Source organism: Haliaeetus leucocephalus, unplaced genomic scaffold, assembly GCF_000737465.1.
Source record: "Haliaeetus leucocephalus isolate CR32 unplaced genomic scaffold, Haliaeetus_leucocephalus-4.0 Scaffold428, whole genome shotgun sequence".
Taxonomy (NCBI): domain Eukaryota; kingdom Metazoa; phylum Chordata; class Aves; order Accipitriformes; family Accipitridae; genus Haliaeetus; species Haliaeetus leucocephalus.
In genome coordinates, this window is record NW_010972864.1 from 335,537 (window position 1) to 353,349 (window position 17,813).

The 17,813-nt window shown below is 40.5% G+C and overlaps 2 protein-coding genes across 2 annotated transcripts in view; both read right to left on the reverse strand.

The window, feature by feature from the left end:
• Positions 1–1,679: 1,679 nt before the first annotated feature.
• Positions 1,680–10,473, reverse strand: TYMS (thymidylate synthetase). The gene is made up of 7 exons (XM_010574302.1): positions 10,237–10,473; positions 9,433–9,506; positions 8,029–8,203; positions 5,774–5,875; positions 4,397–4,572; positions 2,896–2,967; positions 1,680–1,997 (listed from the first exon to the last, which is right to left on the reverse strand). The coding sequence occupies exons 1-7, from the start codon at positions 10,406–10,408 to the stop codon at positions 1,860–1,862; spliced, it is 909 nt and encodes a 302-aa protein (XP_010572604.1). The 5' UTR covers positions 10,409–10,473; the 3' UTR covers positions 1,680–1,859.
• A 1,972-nt stretch (positions 10,474–12,445) lies between these two features.
• CLUL1 (clusterin-like 1 (retinal)) overlaps positions 12,446–17,813 on the reverse strand; it is a 16,413-nt gene continuing 11,045 nt past the window's right edge. Inside the window, exons 7-9 of the mRNA XM_010574304.1 lie at positions 15,922–16,136; positions 14,616–14,786; positions 12,446–12,837 (exon numbers count right to left, since the gene is read on the reverse strand). Coding sequence (XP_010572606.1) covers positions 14,619–14,786; positions 15,922–16,136 — 383 coding nt within the window. The 3' untranslated portion in view covers positions 12,446–12,837; positions 14,616–14,618. The remainder of the gene's footprint in view (positions 12,838–14,615; positions 14,787–15,921; positions 16,137–17,813) is intronic.

Here is a 17,813-nt window from a genome sequence, read left to right on the forward strand (position 1 = left end):
CTGTTTTTTCTTGTACTTCAGAGGACTGTAAATACACTCAAGAACCTTTAACTTATAAAAGAATGTGTATGGTAAAAAGCTGCTGACAACCTACAGCTGGGAGGCATCATTAAGTGGATGACACCTGCAATATCCAAACTAGGCAACTTTAAAATATAAGACTTGCACAGCTGAGATGAATTTATTAGAAAGAGCATGTGCCATGGCTTTCAGGTCTTGTGACAAGAATACTGCTACTATCTCCGAGTTCAGTAATTTGAAAGAAGGTAAGACCCAAGTACGTTTAACTACAGGCTGGCTACTGAGCGTCCATTTAATGCAGCCACAGAACAAGATAGGTTTGATGCTTCCGTGTATCAAGTTTCTCTTATCTCAGCTGAAATAGCATGTAGTTTAATGATCTCTGTTCAAGAAAGATGAACTACAGTAGATACTGAGGCGAACATTTCTTATAAGCAGTAGCCTATTTACATATTATGTACTTAAAAAAGGTAATGACAACCTTTTTCTGCAATCTTGTTGTGTTGGGCTAAATGCCAGGAAAAGAGAACAACTTATTTTTTGAGCGTGGCGCTACAAAAAATTTAGTCTGAAGATCAGCAATTGGTATAATGAAGATCAGTATAATGAGATTTGCAAATAATTTTGATGCAAAATATGCTTTTGGAAGCTGTGATCAGTTTTGTTTAAGAAAGATGCAACAGTCCTCTTATGCAGGCCTCTGAATAAATGGAATCAAAGCACACTGTTTATTAAATTCTTAGTATTATCTCAAATTGTACAATTTTACAATGATGTTTACCAGTTTACTGACTTTTACTATGCATTTCTGCATGTGTTCAAGCATGTATTGAATATGTTATGTCTGAGTATTAACCGTACATCTATTCACAATTCAATTCCTGAAGAGGAATTTTATAAGGACTGAAGTTATTGCAGAATTTGCAAGGATAAGGAGAGATGAAAGCTGAAGTCTGCTAAGATTTAATTAAGCTCCAATCCCACAAATACTACTATCTCTAACTTTTACTATTCCAGGCTGCAAAATTAATCCATGTGCTTGTGGAATCTAGTTTTAAATGATGACAGACAGATTATTACTACTACTATCTGGTAACCTCTGTTTAACTGCAGCTCTATTCGATTTATATCAAATTAATCATTCATGTAGGGTTGGGGAATAAAAAAAAAAAGCTGATACAGAGATGTTATGCAGATACTGTGTTTCAGACAAGGCTCCATTAAGATCTTTTGTCTTCCTGCTGGTTCATTTATGAAGACCATGGGAAGTTTGAGTTTGTTTTTCCTTCCATCTCACCCTCTGAGATGCTAAACTAAAACAGTTTACCTTTGCTTTCCCACTTCTATTTACTAACTACAAACAAACATACTAAAATTAAATATGCATCATCCCTTCTAGAAGATTTTTTTTAAAAAGCTTTATTAAACATATACTCTTTAGGACACATTTAAAGACTTCTACAACCTTGAAGGAATCCTCTATCATACATAAAAGTCCTTATTTTCAGTACTGCATAAAGCAAGGAAGCAAGTGCTACTCACACATAGTAACTGAATGGTAACAGAAGCAGCCACCGGTAACTGAAACAATCTGTAGAAAACTGTCATCTCACTAAAAACTGGGTTAGTATCTGCATAGCACAGCAGGAAAAAACAATCATCTGTTCTGTATGACTACAGTTTAGTACTGAAGGCAGTACTGGTCTACTAGTATCTGTTTCTTTTTCAATAATTAAGTATATATCTTTTGAAGCATATAAAAACCCCATAACTTTAAGTACAGAGAAAGCTAAGTAGCTTAGGTGCATTTCCACATTAATAGAAGCTGCTTTATAGCATTAAACAGCCATCTCCATTTTAATAGGTGGATGAGGATTATAATCTTCAATCTGAAAGTCTTCTGCTTTGAAGTCACTGATGTCTTCAACTTTACGTAGAATTCTGAGTTTGGGGAAAGGTCTTGGCTCCCTCTGAAGCTGAAAAAAAAAGCAAGTTTATTCTATAAAGCTGATACTTGAAGGCAGAGATTTTGCGTTATAAATTAGATCTCATTAATCTCAATTCAGATTACTCTATGTAGATTTTCCCTCCTCCCCAAGAAGACTTATACTCAAAAGAAAATTATAATACAACTAAGTGGAATCTACTTTAGTATTTTGATAGGGAGCAGTAGCATAATTTTAAAGTGGATTCCCTGATCATCCAATGCACTGCAAGCATTTTCAGTTTGCAGTGCAATTCCAGTGGTTACAGATTAGATTCCTTCCAGGGGAAACTAAATTGGAAATTCTGACCCAGATGTGCGTAAATGTGTTGCAGCTTCTCACAGGAACATTCCAGTCCGAACCAATAACTAGTTCTCTGGATGGTTCTGAACCATACTAATGGCGAGGACATTCAGTCCGATTATTCTAATCAAATAAAATTCTGATTTGCTCCTACTGCAACAAATTACATCCTGAAGAAAATATAGCCTTATTCAACCAAATAGTAATACTGATTAACTCTGTGAATTGGTAAGTTATCCTTTTCTGATATACTACAAAGAAGTTTTATTTTGTGTTTATCTGTATTAGGTGGAATGGTTTTCTAAGGTTTTGGAATGAAGAAGTCAAAAGTAGGGGTACGGATTCTGGATCTCTAACTTGCTTCTAGAATAGTACACTGATGTACATTTCAATCATGTTTGTACTGTATTTCTGTGCGACCTGAGTTGAACAGAGGTTAAGGTACTACAATTATTAGGGTAGAAACGAGAAGAAAAGCCACAAAAATTAATATTTGCAAAAGGATATTCATAATACCAAGATACTTTTGTACTGGATAAGCATTGCAGAAGATAAAAAGATACAAAAATACAGAATAAGTACTTACTTGAACTTTTAGAGGTTCCACATGATTCAGATATATGTGAGCATCTCCTAACGTGTGTATGAACTCTCCAGGCTGAAGAGAAAGAGGAATACACATGGTTTTCAAAAAGTCATGTTTCAAGAAAGCAAAACATTACAATGCTTACTGTATTGATTCTCAGCATCTTACATCTAGTGTGGAATTGCAGCTTCTATACTAGGCTGGATTATCAAGACATCCTTGCAGGCTTTGAAGGACACTATCTTCCCACACTAATGCATAATTAATGAAAAATATAATGAAATTTCCACTAGCTTACCAAAAAAATTTATCTTTGAAATCCTGTTAGGATAATAGCTTTGGTAAATGAATGGAGCGCTACTGATCTGCTTGCCAAGGTGGCAACAGATGGAGCAGTGACATCCAGCTTTTCCACTCCACTTGTAATAAGTAGGACTTGCCAAAGCTGGTTTCAGACTGGTTGCCTTAGCCACCACGAAACAAAGTAGTTTGTGGCAGTGGAGATGTCAGTCACAGGGTAAACCCCAAAGCACTTATCAAGCATCCAGATGGGTTTTGCAAGCTTCCAAGTTCTGTGACTCTGTAGCCCCTGAGCAATCTAATTTAATTTATGTAGGTTTTATCAGCTATTTTACTGGCCTCTGACCAATGTAGATCAGCCCTCAGATGTGTTATGCTAAAAACCAGCAAAGCTGTGAGAGGAAGTGACTAAGAGGCAACAGCTGCTTTACAGACATAATGTTAAACTTCACTTTTTCTAGTACCTTGGCCTAATTTCTTAAGTATGTCTGCAATTGCTGTGAAGTCCAATTCTTCCCTATTTTAAGTTCCCCTTCAAGTTGCTGGTAGCAGAAGGATCAGGCCCAAATGGCCTAGCTAGTCTAATTTTTTACAATCTCTAAAGAAAAGGGGGTTTGACTTGTACATGATTGTGGTGCATTTAAATTACTCTGTGAAATGACAAAATACAGCTCTGGAGTCAGGGCAGTAGCTATTTGAGCACATACTACCACTCTAATCATCTACAGTAGGAAATGAAAAAAATACCCAGCTGAAATTAGAGCTGGAAGTTAGGTGGGCAGAATATCCAAATTGGAACCTTGACAGCCACCACTGAGCTACTGTTCGCTTCCAATAAAAAACACATGCTACAAAATTTAATCACTTGTGTGTTATTATCCCATAAGGACAAGTGCTCAGTTCAGATTTCTAAGAAGTAGACTAGTGGAACAGGTCAGTTTTGACATGTTCAGTTAAAAAGACCTGGAGGATCTTCTGTCCGTTTGACCCAAATTTAAGAATTCTTACATTGCTGAACCTAACTGCTCATACAGACCAGAGACAATTCACATTAAATTCACGGGGCCCCTTCCTACACGTATTTCAGTAAGATTTTGAACAGTAGGTTAATTCCAGTTTTTCTTGGACATGACATGAAGAGTCTTATCTTTCAGTCCCTCACTTCTCAGACAAGATAAAGTAAAATGATTAAATAGCCTACCTTTAGCCCTGTGACATGGGCAATCATGTAAGTGAGCAGTGAATAGCTGGCAATATTGAAAGGCACTCCTAGTCCCATATCTCCAGACCTCTGATAGAGTTGGCAAGACAATTCACCGTTTAGAACATAGAACTGGCAAAGGGCATGGCATGGAGGCAGAGCCATCAGAGAAATATCTAGGAATTGCAGTACAGGAAGGAGGGAGGGGAAAAAAAAAATCGTAGCAGCATTAGTGTGTTATAAATGTAGAAAATGCAAAACCTGAACAAGCATTTAATGAGATACAGTAGACAACAAAAATCCAACTGCACTATCATTCCATTGCTTTTTCTCTTGTCTAAAAGCACCTGCTGCCTAGGCAATTAAGTCTGGGTCATGACAAGCTGTCCCTTGGGCTGTATGACCAGAAAAGTCATAAACAGATATTCCACATAACAGATTTATGCCATAATGCTGCACAGCAGTTTAGTTTTACTCACCTCGGTGAGACAGTTGATTTCCCTAAAGGAAGACATTAAGGGTAAAATTAAGCATGTACCCTGAAGCGACTTCCAACTGCTTCATATTACTCTCTTCCCATTGCAACGTGCCCTTACTGCTTGTTGAAATATAAAAGTAATGATAAATAAAAAAATAGTAATCACAAAACAAAAGATCTTTTGAGTGTTTATCTACACTTAAAAGTGCAGATAAGCTTGGTAAGGAAAACTAACCAGGTATCTCCTGATACCTTAGGAAGTTTAACCTTAAAAGTAACAGCAACAGCATGTGGCATCCCCTTTCAGAGACACGAGTGGAAAATGCTGGGTCATTTCTTTTATACACAGATCTACTGCTGCTGAAGTTAAACATTCTCTGGCACTAGGTCTTATTTAGAAGTACCCCTACAGAATGAATGGGTATCTAGACAACCCATGTTCAAGGAGATCATTACAACACAAATAATATTTTTGTCCTCTAGTTTAATGGTTTTTGTTAAGTTTACTATTTATTATATAGCAAAAAACCAGACACACTGCTTTGGTATACTCTTTTTTGGTTTTGTTTTTTTAACCTTTTTAAAATAAGAATTGCTGTCTTTGAACAGAGACTGTATGTCAAAGACACTGGTACGTAGCCAGGTATATCCCTCACTTCAACCTGGAGAGAAAAACTTTGAAGTAATGGTTCAAAATATTTGAGGTCTGAACGTGAGAATTAAGAAGAAAGAGAATCAAGCTTATAACCCCTGCCCATTTTTACTGCATTCCTCGTAGTTTTGTAAAGAATAAGCAAGGACACCAAATGGAACTGACTGTTGACACAGGATTAGAACATAGTTTAGCATACAACAAGATAAGGTGCAATTGCATTCACTTAAAGTCTGCTGTTCAGTACCTTTGGGATTCCAAGCACACATAATGATTCTTCTGTCATCTGGATTGGTTTTGATCATTTCAATCACTTTTTGCAACTGATCAACTCCTTGGTTGGAGTAATCTGAAGAAAGATACCAAACAAGATGTAAGCCAGGTAGATTCAAGTCATGGTATTTTTCTAAAGCCCAGCCCACACCCCACTGAAAAGTGATAACCAAATGACAACCTCTGAATATTTTATTTTAACTTTGAAAGTGATAAAATTTATCAGTTGGCACCCTCCAAATGTAGGCTATTCTTGATCTTCCTTAGGGTGCTCTAAGGCTTGTGAAATTCTCAGGATGGTATTTTGTGTGCTTTGAGTACCTTTAGCACCCACTGAAATAGGACCATTCCTATTTAGAACACTTTATTCCAAGCCTCAACAACTAGACATTTTTTAAGACCAAATAAGGAGTCTGCATAAACAGTACCTACCTCCCAGGAAAGAAAAGCTGCAATACAAAAAAATCAATTGGACAAAGCACGTTACTTTATCATTCATGATGTCTTGTTACCTACATAGGACAAAAGCTGTGCTGGAATGGGTAAGGTATTAGCAACTAGTCATTCATTCATGGTATTTAAAGTAATTTGCTCATTGCATTTCTGGATTAAGATGCCTTTCTAGATGTTAAACTTGCATGCTACAGTGCTCCTTCTTAAAAAAAATAAAAATAAAAATTATGCCCAGACCAGTAACATGGGGTGCCAGCATTCTTTGCATGCTCAAAAGGAGAAAGTTTTTGACAGATGAATGAACGCATCCATCTAGCACTCACAAGGTCATGTAGGAAGACTAAATTTCCACAGCATTCAGTGCCAGAAGGGAACTTTAATCATGTATAGCATAAGATACTACATTTCACTCAATGACGCTCAGAGGCTGATTTTTAGGCTCAATATCAGTTATATAAGAAATTCAATGGAATTAACTGAACATTAGAATGGATTCCAGAATAAAAGAGTCATTAATTGTTACTCATTGTCCTGACTCGTGCAAGTAAATCGGCATGGCTGGTAACTAACTTTTTCTAGTAACTCCTATTGCAAAGCAACACCAAATTATGGTTACAGGGAGACCCAAGCTGGCAAACAAGGTAGTAATACATAATTAGCATCTCAGGGAATTCTTCTGCAAGCAATACTGTGCCAGAAGCCTTGTCAAATGGTTATGTTAGTTTCTGAATCTAATTACCTATCCATTAGTAATGCAACTTAAGGAAATCTATTAGTAATGAAACCTATGGGAATTTATCTGGGTTTTTTTTTCCCAAACTGTTATGCCTCAGACCTTTTAAGTTCAGGAATGCTGAAATATTTTAGTAAGTGTTTAGAAATGCGTCAGTTCACAATTCGCATTACTTGTGTTAGCATAAAACTGTATTCTGCCAGCAGTCAACATGCCAACACTAAGTCCAATATCTGTAAGTAATGTGAACTTTGAGACTGTACTGACAAAAAAACAAGAGGAAAAAATATAACTAACCATGTTGTTAATCTGAGTTAAAAGTCGCACCAACCAGATAAAGAAAATCTTTTTTGGACTCTTTTTTTAATGTCAGTCCTCTAAACGTTTTGTACATCCTCTCCTTCAGTGACTTAGAAAAGAGCTATCAAGACAGTTCAGAGTAAGTTTAATGAACCAGTTCCACGGAAAATAATACCACCAGGTACTGCATCACATCATAACTTGTTACAGCTGTTCTGTCCACAGCATCATCAGCTATGGATACATCTTACTGTGTTCCAGCTGCAGAATGGGAAAATCTTTCTCTTCCACAGTCCCCAATGAATGTAGTGCACTAACATCAGTTCTTGCCAGCACAACTGTATCACGGAAATCAGGACTCTGCATTGGTATTCAGAGATGGTAGCCTGTGTTCCACTGCTATCAAACGGAGCTAGCTCATGTTCTGGACTGCAACAGACACACGTCCTTCCATCTGCCAGTGACCATACTTGCTCTACATTAAAGTAAAACAATGTATGCCTTATGATTCATCTGTTCTACAAATATCAAACTACAATATATCAAGCTACATCTTTCAGGATAATTAGATTGAGTAAAAAAAAAAAAAAATGAATTAACCCTCTCAAACACTGTTTATTCTGGCTATCAGTTCACACTGTGAACGGTCCCTTTAACAGTAGCCCATTCCACCCAGAGTTCTGGGAAGTGAGGTGTCACAGTCATCTCACTAAGCAATCAAGATTCTATTTGTATGTGATTACCTGTGTGCATATCTTTGTATTCTGCTCCAAAGTGCCTCCACTGGAAACCATAAACTGGTCCCAAATCCCCCTCCTCTCTGGTGCTGAAACCCTGCTTATCCAGGAACTCACGTGATCCATTAGCATCCCAAATCTTCACACCTTTTGCAGAGAGCTCTTTGGCATTCGTAGAACCCTACAAAACACAGACAGTAAGAAGTCTCTCTCCTAATCCCAACACAGAGGACATGATCTGAAACAGCTCTATTAAGCTTTGCTAGTCTAAAGTATTTCTCCACTTAAAAGGATGAACAGTCTGATTAGTGTACTGGATAAGGTTCTTGCACATGGACAGAATAAAACTTACAAGCAACATACTAGGATGAAGTCGGAAACGCCATGCTGCTGTTATTTAATTCAGGATTCCTCTAACTTTGTGAATGCACAAACGGTACAGCCTCAAAGTCAATTGTGGTATATCATTTCATACACACATTTGCACAGAATGAGATTTGACTTTACAGATGCATGAAAATAGACAAACAAAAAAATTATGGCCTAGGCATTGTTTTTGCCAAGCCACCTATAATGAGCTTAAGGTCTTAAAAATCCTTTTGTTAAAATGACAAAAATGACAACATGACCCAGACAAATTTCACTGAGTTCTGTAACATGTCCAAATCAGCACACGCAAAAACCCAACATAGAAAGTGTTCTGGTTTGGGGAGTGTCTAGTCTTTTATATTTGAAAAAAGATATTTTAAAAAAATGAAGTGTATTTGAGTCCTGCTATCTAGCAAATGGTTAGACAGACCTTCCCATACTTGCAGAACATCACAACGTATAAAGGAACACCTACATTGTAATGTATTATCTACAGTTGAATTTTAATACTCTAACTACAGCTATTAGCTCTATTAGAACTCAGGTTTTTGCTACTAAAAAGCCTAGGATTTACATCAGTCTTACTTCACCTGTGGTTCTGTACTGCTTGTTTCTGTTCAAATCAATACAAGCTACCTCAATATTAAAAAGCAGATTATTAAATTGCCTACTATCTACTTCATATTATTATTTCTTATTCAAACACTAACAAAAGATACTGTACTAGGTTTTATAACTGTGGGGTATAGTCAAATCAGCAAAAGCCCTCACTATTTCAGACTATTTCCCTTAAAAAGAAACAGAAGAAAAACTCTTCTGATTGGTAACAATGCAATAGTCTCCACTAAAATGCACAGAACGTCTTGAAGATAACGGCCTTCCGCATGTAGTCAAAATATTAGGTTGTTGCACTTCTTCTATTCTGTCGTACGAACTGGAGCATCTGCAGTTACCCCAAATTCCTTAATCCACTCCACACTAGTTTGTTGTCTTGATACCACTCTCAGGCACATCAGCCACAGAGACATCCAAATACCAAACCTTGATGAACCACAGCAGCTCCTCCAGCACTCCTTTCCAGAATACCCTCTTCGTTGTTAGCAGTGGAAACTGATCTGAAAAAGAGTTTCAGAGTGTCAAAGGTGACCAGCAATTTTTCAGGGTGAACCGACCTTGGTTTTTCTCCACATACAGGGTAATGCCACCATCTTACATTCAGAGGCTTGGAGATGAACTAAGGAGTTGGGAAAGGATGTGCAATTCTCATATTCAGATCAAGGAAGAGAAGAACCTGACTTATTTTCCTGGACAGTGAGGGAAGATGAATTATCTGGGGGGACCTGGATGAACTCTGCCATGAGGACACAGCGGTGCAGCATACCCAAGCGTGTGTAGGCATTTGCAAGGGAAAGTGGAGCCTTAAGATAAAATTGTTGACAGATCTATTTCACAACCATCCTTCCTACAAAGCTTGAACGGTAGGAAGGACCAGGACAAGGTATTTCAAGATCTAATCCGGTTTTTCACCAGTTAACAGCTATGGCGCCCGGCCAGGCCTGGCCCTTGGGCCGAGGGAGAGGAGGGGTCCGAGTTGCCTCAGGCCGGCGGGCAGGGAGAGGGCGAAGGAGCTGACGGGACGCACCTAAACGCCTCCACAGGACCCTGCAGCGGGTCCAAACCTCGGCCCTGAATGGGGGGAGGCCTCGCTCTCAGCGCGCGGGAGCGGGACAGCGCCGGGGGAGAAGATGGCGTCCCCCCCTCCCCGGCGCAGGGCGGCGACCGCGGGAGCCGCGGCGGGCAGGGTTGGGGGCCGGGGTGAGGGCGGCGGATCCCGGCGGTGCCAACCTCTCAGGCTGTACCGCGCCTGCATGCCGAAGACGGAGATGGTGCCGGTGCCGGTGCGGTCCTGCTTCCGGTGGCCGTGCTGCAGGATGTGCTGGACCTGCCGCAGGTACTGCGGCTCGTCGTTCTCCGGGCCGGCGGCCGCCGCCCTGCGCAGCTCCCCCTCGGCAGGCATGCTGGGCCAGAGGCGTCCCGGGCCTGTCCCTGCGGGCCGGGGTGAGCCCCGACTGCCCGGCTGCCCCCTCCCGCAGGTCGCCTCTCCTCCGAGCCCGCCAAAGCACGGCCTTTCCCGCCAAGCGGCGCCGAGGGGCGGGCAGAGCGGGGCGGCGCGCCGCCTCCTCCCGCCCTTCCTCTTCCCCTTCGCTTCCCGCCGGGCCGCGGGCCTCCCCGCGCCTGGGGCCCCTCAGTGCTGCCGCCTCCTGCCTGCCTGGCGGGGAGGGCAGCTGCGCCACCCCCCCAGCCCCATGCCGGGCTCAGCCCCGCGCCGCACAGGGGGCCTGAAGGGGGCTGCAAGAGCAGTATGACAATGGCAAGGCAGTAACTATCGTGTGACTGTCGGGGCGTCGAGGTGCAAGGTCGCTGAGGGGACCTGAAGAGGTCAGCAGCGATAAGAAAGCCCCACGGCTGCGGTGGGGGAGGTGGCCTGTGCCTGTTCCTTAGCCGCCCATGCAAAGATGCTGGTCTCGCACTGGAGGTCCTCCACAGCCACCCTCTCTGGCCCCGCACAGGGCTTGTACCATGATGGAGGGCTGTCCCGAGCACCTAACCCAAGTCTGTGCTCCAAACCGTGCTGATTTTACCTTGTTCTGCCCCAAGGGCAAAATAACAGCTCTCCAGGCTCTGGAAAGTGCTGTTGGCATTTGTCATCTTCCCTCTCTGCAGCCTCAGGTGTTTCTATTTCAGAGCTGAACACAGCTGAAGCCTTCGGCTGGGCCTGGAAGGCCACACGCGTCTGGTAAGGGATCCCTCCAGCCAGGACATCCCAAACCACCACAGGCCCGAGTTCAGCCTGCAGCCGGCCTTCCTTGTCTTTGGTGTGGTGCTCCTGCAGTGCCGTGCCCCACGCACGGGCTTGCCTTCTGTGTTGTGGCAGCGTTACACTGACCTGCGCTTTTACAGCAGAGATCATTTTATGCCACACGTTAGCTGCTTCCTGCTTCATATTTTGTTTACACATTTGCTTTCTTGCCAAGGGCAGTACTTGGCGCTTGCTTTTATTGAGTTTCATCTTGTTGATCTCAGCTTCTCTCTCCCATTTCTCAGTGTCATTTTGCATTCTGACCTGTGTCTTCCACACTGATTGCAACTGCTCCCAATGTGGTGTCCTCTGAATTTTTTCTAGGTGTACCTCTCTGTTAGTCAAAACAAACTGACTCTTCTATGAATATTTCGTTAGTATATCTTAGAAGTCAAGCATTTTGTAAGATTCACTTATCTCTCAGATAAAGCCCAACTTTCTGACAACTGGTGTGATTACAGGAGTTATGACTGCTAATCTCTCATGATTAGGAGCCTGTAATAGAGGCATGTGTAAGGGAGGTTGAATGGAACGGAGGACTATGGACTAGAAAATGCTACTTCTCCTTAACAGCAGGCAGGAAAACATATCTTTCCCACTAATTAAAACAATGAAATGGTCTTTTTCTTGTATAAATGTATACTTACTTGCATGTATAGAAGTAAAGGAAAAGGTGTGGTGTAATTAAGGTACTGTTATTTTTCTGTATTCATATCTAATATAGATGGGTTTGTACACTTTGAAATGAATACAATTTATTTAGCAGAGATGCAGTTGGAAATGGTGAATGTAACTGTGCAAAAAATGTTAGAAATGCCAGGCACAGCAAATGAAACTAAATCACCTAGAGCTCTGCTTCTAACTGGGAGATACATCAGTTCTTAACCTTTATTATAATTTGAAAAAAACATTGAAAGCTAATGTGTATAATTTAGGAAAAAACAAACATCTTTTCTGATAAAGGCTTCCCTGTTAATTAATTAAAAAAATTAACTCTAGAAGCAAACTACAAGTAAGAAATGCCAAAGGCAGAAGACTTACTCATTACTGCATATTCAGAAAAGTCATTTACTGTACATGATAAACATCAAAAGCAACTGGAAGAAGAAATGGAACATTTTCATTGGAAAATAATATGCTACATGCATATGGAAATTTGGTTGATTCAGACATAGCTGAATGTGCAACATCTCTAGGGACCAATCTTGAAAAGGCTTAAGAATGTTCTTGAATTTAAGTGTGCAAATAGGAATTACTTGTATGCTTACAGCTGATTATTTCCTTAAATCTTTGCATAACCAGGGCCATAGCTGGTTATCAAAGATTACCTAATTTACAACATAAATAACATTTTATCTAAATAAATTAATATTAAAATGGATTTGAATTTGGTTTTGAGTCAAAAGATTTCTACAGTCTTTGGTTGCTAGCTCATATCTCACAGTATTTATTAAGCAAAATTTTATTTATATGCAACTATTCTAATCGTCAACATTTAACAACTATCTGTACATCACATTTAGGGGTATTTCACCTAGGGAGTATATACTGGATTTCAGGAAGTAAGATTTCATGCCTCTTCTTTCCTAGGAGAAAAAAGAATAAATTTATTAAACACTTTGGTTTTGGACTGAAAAAAAGATGTTAGAAAAGTAATTGTATGTGGAATGTATCAGTGCCCTGCTATAGAAACATACATGACTTAAAAACCACAGAGAAACAGATTTTTTTTCTCTTTTTCCCTTCTTACAGATCCTTCCCTTTCATCCCACTTTCGTGTACCCTAAATCTGTTGTGCAAAATGAATGGAAAATTGTATTGTGATTTGGAAATTAATGCCCCTTACTTTTCTCAGATATGAAATGGCTATACAAGATATGTTGCACAGGAAAATCAGACTAAGATTCAGGCTAAAAATCATAACCAGAATAAGGAAATTAATATTGTCATCATTAGGCCTGTGTGACCTGAAAGGGTATGTATCATCAATAACTGCATATAAATTACAGAGAATTTTGAAGAAAAGCTGTAGGGAAATTGTGCTTAGCATTTTATTTGATACATTTATAAATATTAAAAGAGTTTGTATTTTCAATATAATGTACACATAACTTCATCAATATTTACCCAAGCAAAATTCATGGTGAGGCGTCTTATATTCTGTCTAAATTCTGCAGCCCACCTCAGCCTCTCTGGTGGAAGTGATTTCTTTCATCTGTTCAAAAATGGTGAGTCTGACCTCCAAACAACCAGAATCAATATGAAATGCTGTAATTTTCTTTCTTCATCTACTTTATTAATACTGAATCCTTTTTATGTGCCTCCTGAGACTTCTGTGTGCTTCAGGTCATGCTTTATTTGCTGAGATGAGAATGCCAGGTGCCCATGACCTAAAGAGCAGCCAAGTCCAAATCTAGTGCCTCCTCAGAAGACTGGGGGGACACTGCAGTGATTTGCCTGTAGGTCTCGCGTGTCTTGTGGCTCTGGCCCCTGGGAGAGCCAGTTGTGACAGTTGGAGGCCACCAGAGCTGTGCATCCCAGAGCCCCCTGGGTTTCCCTGAGTGGCTGGCCAGCCCCACAGCAGCATGATGCCACCTGAAACCACCCCATCTTTCATGGAGATTCCCTGTGAGGTTAGAGAATATGAAGCATTGTTTAGTCCTGCCTCTCTGCCTGGTTCTTCCCTCCCCATCTGGAAATCTCTTAAGCATGGAGAGAGGCCTGTGTGAGCCCTTTCTACAAAAATGGTTAGAAGCCCATGAGAACGATCTCTCTGTGCATGTTCCTACAAGTCAAACGGCAGACTATATATAAACACTGTTAATCTGAGCAGAGTGCTGCTAATGGGAAAATGTTATGGTAAGAGAGCTCTTTCAAGACCTGGTGCTGACTCTAACTTTGCACTCCTTTATCATCAAAAATAATATGGAGCACACTCTTAAACTTCACCAAAAATAAAAACCATAATGAATAGTGGTAATTCCAGTTAATTCGTGATTAATGAACACGAAGACATGGTTTCCAGTGCCAAGGCTCTGGACTGTGGTTGTGAGGCAATCCTCTTCTGAAGGAATATTTATCATCACATTACCTCATCCCAGATGTTACTTAAAGATCAAGGGTTTCACAGTCAAATAAGTCAAATCTTTTAATATCATCATGTCTATGTTTTGCAGACTAGAATACTGAGCGTTTGGGTTTGTTTTCCGTAATGCCTGTGTTTGTCTAAATCAGGGTGTCATTTCTGAGGAGACGGTCTTGTATATACCAAGACTGAATCCTGTTCCAACTAAAGTTTATTGCAATGTAAGCACCTCTTTATGAAGAATTGCGTTCTCTGTGAAAGGAAAAAGAATGAACTTACCACTTAAAAATTCCGCTTATATAGTTGCAGTGCTTTTCCAGCTATGTATTCAATGAATTCAGCACTCTTTGGGTCTAAATTGGGAGGAACTTTAAAGGTGAAAGTAGGTGAAGTCAGAACATTCACATCTACTACAGTTTCATTTTTACCAGAGGGATCCCCAGGTACCACCTAGAAGAGAACAAATCAGTACTTTAGACACTACAAACTACTGTGTACGTTCAGTTTTGTTTATACCTACTGTGCCTACTGTCTTTAATAGGGGAAAATTAAATAGAGGAATATTTTAGACTGGTCTACTTTTTTTAAATTGCTTTCTTCTGAAAAGATGGTGGGTGTCTGAATTTATACCAAAGCTTATGGTAGGTGGTGAGAAGAGCTGACATACCAGTGCAAGACCATATTAAAGAACTGCATGTTAATATTTATACCATGAACTACATCTATAAAGAGGTTCTGTTCTCCTAATGAAAACTTGTGAGTGAGTCATCCTGCTAATTTCAAGACAAAGTTTGTGTGATTGAAGTTACTAATTCCTATGTGTTTTTCTAAACCAGACTTAGTACTGTATCATTATTTTTCTAGAGCAGATAGCTCAGGCTCGGTTGGGAAATAGTGCTTAAATATTGCCTGGCCCCTTGTTCCTTATTTTGTGCTTTTTTGGTGGATTGCACAATCATTTCATATAAAGTTCTTGTAGTAATAGTAGTACGTTGGATATCTGAGTTGAAAGGGAGAATAGGATTTACCCCTTGCCCAGGAAAATGGTGAATTTACCTTGGATATATTCTTGTGTGTGAGATATAGTTAATCATGATGTAGTTATTGGAATATTGACAGATGCTGTTACAGATATGCAGCTTCCACTGCAATAATCTGCATAATATTTGCCTTCTTTGAGCTTTGGGATATATAGGTACAGACATAGACATATAGCTAAACATTCAGTGATCCAATAAGGATGTGTTACTGACTGGTACAGTGAAATTTATCCATGAAGGTAATCTGAGGCCAGTCAAAGCTGCTAGTGTCAATTTACTCTTATCAGACAGTGATTCAGGTTAGCCTGTCAGCCATCTATCAGACTAAAAGGATTTAGCGCAAAACAGTTTCTACTCTCTGGAGTTTCAGCTCTTCGAGAGATTATCAAGCATACATAAATTCAAGATGAGTAGGAACTTTGTATTATAATAACCAAACATTACATGTGTACAAACATCCACAATCCCCAAGAGCGTTAAGTAGGATCAAAGCATACGTCAAAGACAGCACTGTGCAATAGCTCCCTTCGGAAGACAACCCTTACCTTAACTATATTGAAAATGTTTTCTGGTCCAGTGGTCATGTTGGATAACTCAGACACCCACCCAAATCTTTCTTTCATTTTGTTTAGCAAGTAGGAAGTGTCTTCTGTATGACGCTGAACCACCTGGAGAATCTGCTCATACTGCTCCCCCGAGAGATTAACCAGCTTAAAGGCTTCATCAAACTTTATGTGCAGTTCGGGAACATTTGGGCAATCTGTTAGAAAAGACAACCAGCATAAAGCTTATAGGAAAGTAATATCTCTTGTACTTTGTCTTTCTATGTGAAGTATAGAAAACTGTAAGTTGGTGTTTAAATAATGCTAAAAACAAAAGAGTAATTCTTGCTGACCTATTTCGGTAGATTTAGTTCAGGCTCCTAATGACTAAATAGATTAATTATCCCATTTGCTGTATTACAATGACTTACCAAGTACTTTTAGGTTTATGTCATATTTCATGGCAATAGATTTGGTTATGCTACATAAGAACTGGTAGATTTTACATATAGCAACTTCATAATCTCCTCGTGATAATATTTTTTTTTTTAATGGTTCATATTCCATTGTCATCCCAAGTATATAGACCACAAGGCAGGGACTGGGGTAGCAAAGTCCCTCCCACTGTAAGAGAAGATCAGGTTCAAGACCACCCAAGGAACCTGAATATATGTAAGTCTATGGGACCTCACGAGATGCATCCCAGAGTCCTGAGGGAACTGGCTGATGTAGTTGCTAAGCTACTCTCCATGATATTTGAGAAGTCATGGCTGTCAGGTGAAGTCCCTGGTGACTGGAAAAAGGGAAACATTGCACCCATTTTTAAAAAGGGTAAAAGGAGGACCCTGGGAACTACGAATCTGTCAGCCTCACCTCTGTGCCTGGGAAGATCATGGAACAGATCCTCCTAGAAGCTATGCTAAGGCACATGGAGGACAGGGAGGTGATTCAAGACAGCCAGCATGGCTTCACCAAGGGCAAGCCCTGCCTGACCAAAATAGTGGCCTTCTATGATGGAGTGACTACATCAGTGGACAGGGGAAGAGCTATGGATGTTGTCTATCTGGACTTCTGTAAGGCCTTTGACATGGCCCCCCACAACATCCTTCTCTCTAAATTGGAGAGATACAGATTTGATGGATGGACTGTTCAGTGGGTGAGGAAATGATTGGATGTTCACATCCAGAGAGTAGTGGTCAATGTCTCAATGTCCAGATGGAGATCAGTGACAAGTGGTGTCCCTCAGGGGTCCATATTGGGACCAGTACTGCTTAATGTCTTCATCAATGGCATAGAATCATAGAATCATATAGGTTGGAAAAGACCTTAAGATCATCGAGTCCAACCATCAACCATGCCCACTAAACCATGTTCTAGAGTACCTTGTCTATGCGCTTTTTGAATACCTCCAGGGATGGTGACTCAACCACTTCCCTGGGCAGCCTGTTCCAATGTCTGACAACCCTTTCAGTAAAGAAATTTTTCCTAATATCCAACCTAAACCTCCCCTGCCACAGCTTGAGGCCATTTCCTCTCGTCCTATCTCCAGCACCTGACAGAAGAGACCAGCACCCACCTCGCTACAACCACCTTTCAGGTAGTTGTAGAGAGTGATAAGGTCTCCCCACAGCCTCCTTTTCTCCAGACTAAACAACCCCAGTTCCCTCAGCTGTTCCTCATAAGACTTGTGCTCCAGGCCCCTCACCAACTTGGTGCCCTTCTCTGGACACACTCCAGCACCTCAATGTCTTTCCTGTAGTGAGGGGCCCAAAACTGAACACAGTACTCAAGGTGCGGCCTCACCAGTGCCGAATACAGGGGAACAATCTCTTCCCTGAGTGCATCCTCAGCAAGTTTGCAGATGACACCAAGCTGAGTGGTACAGTTGACATGTC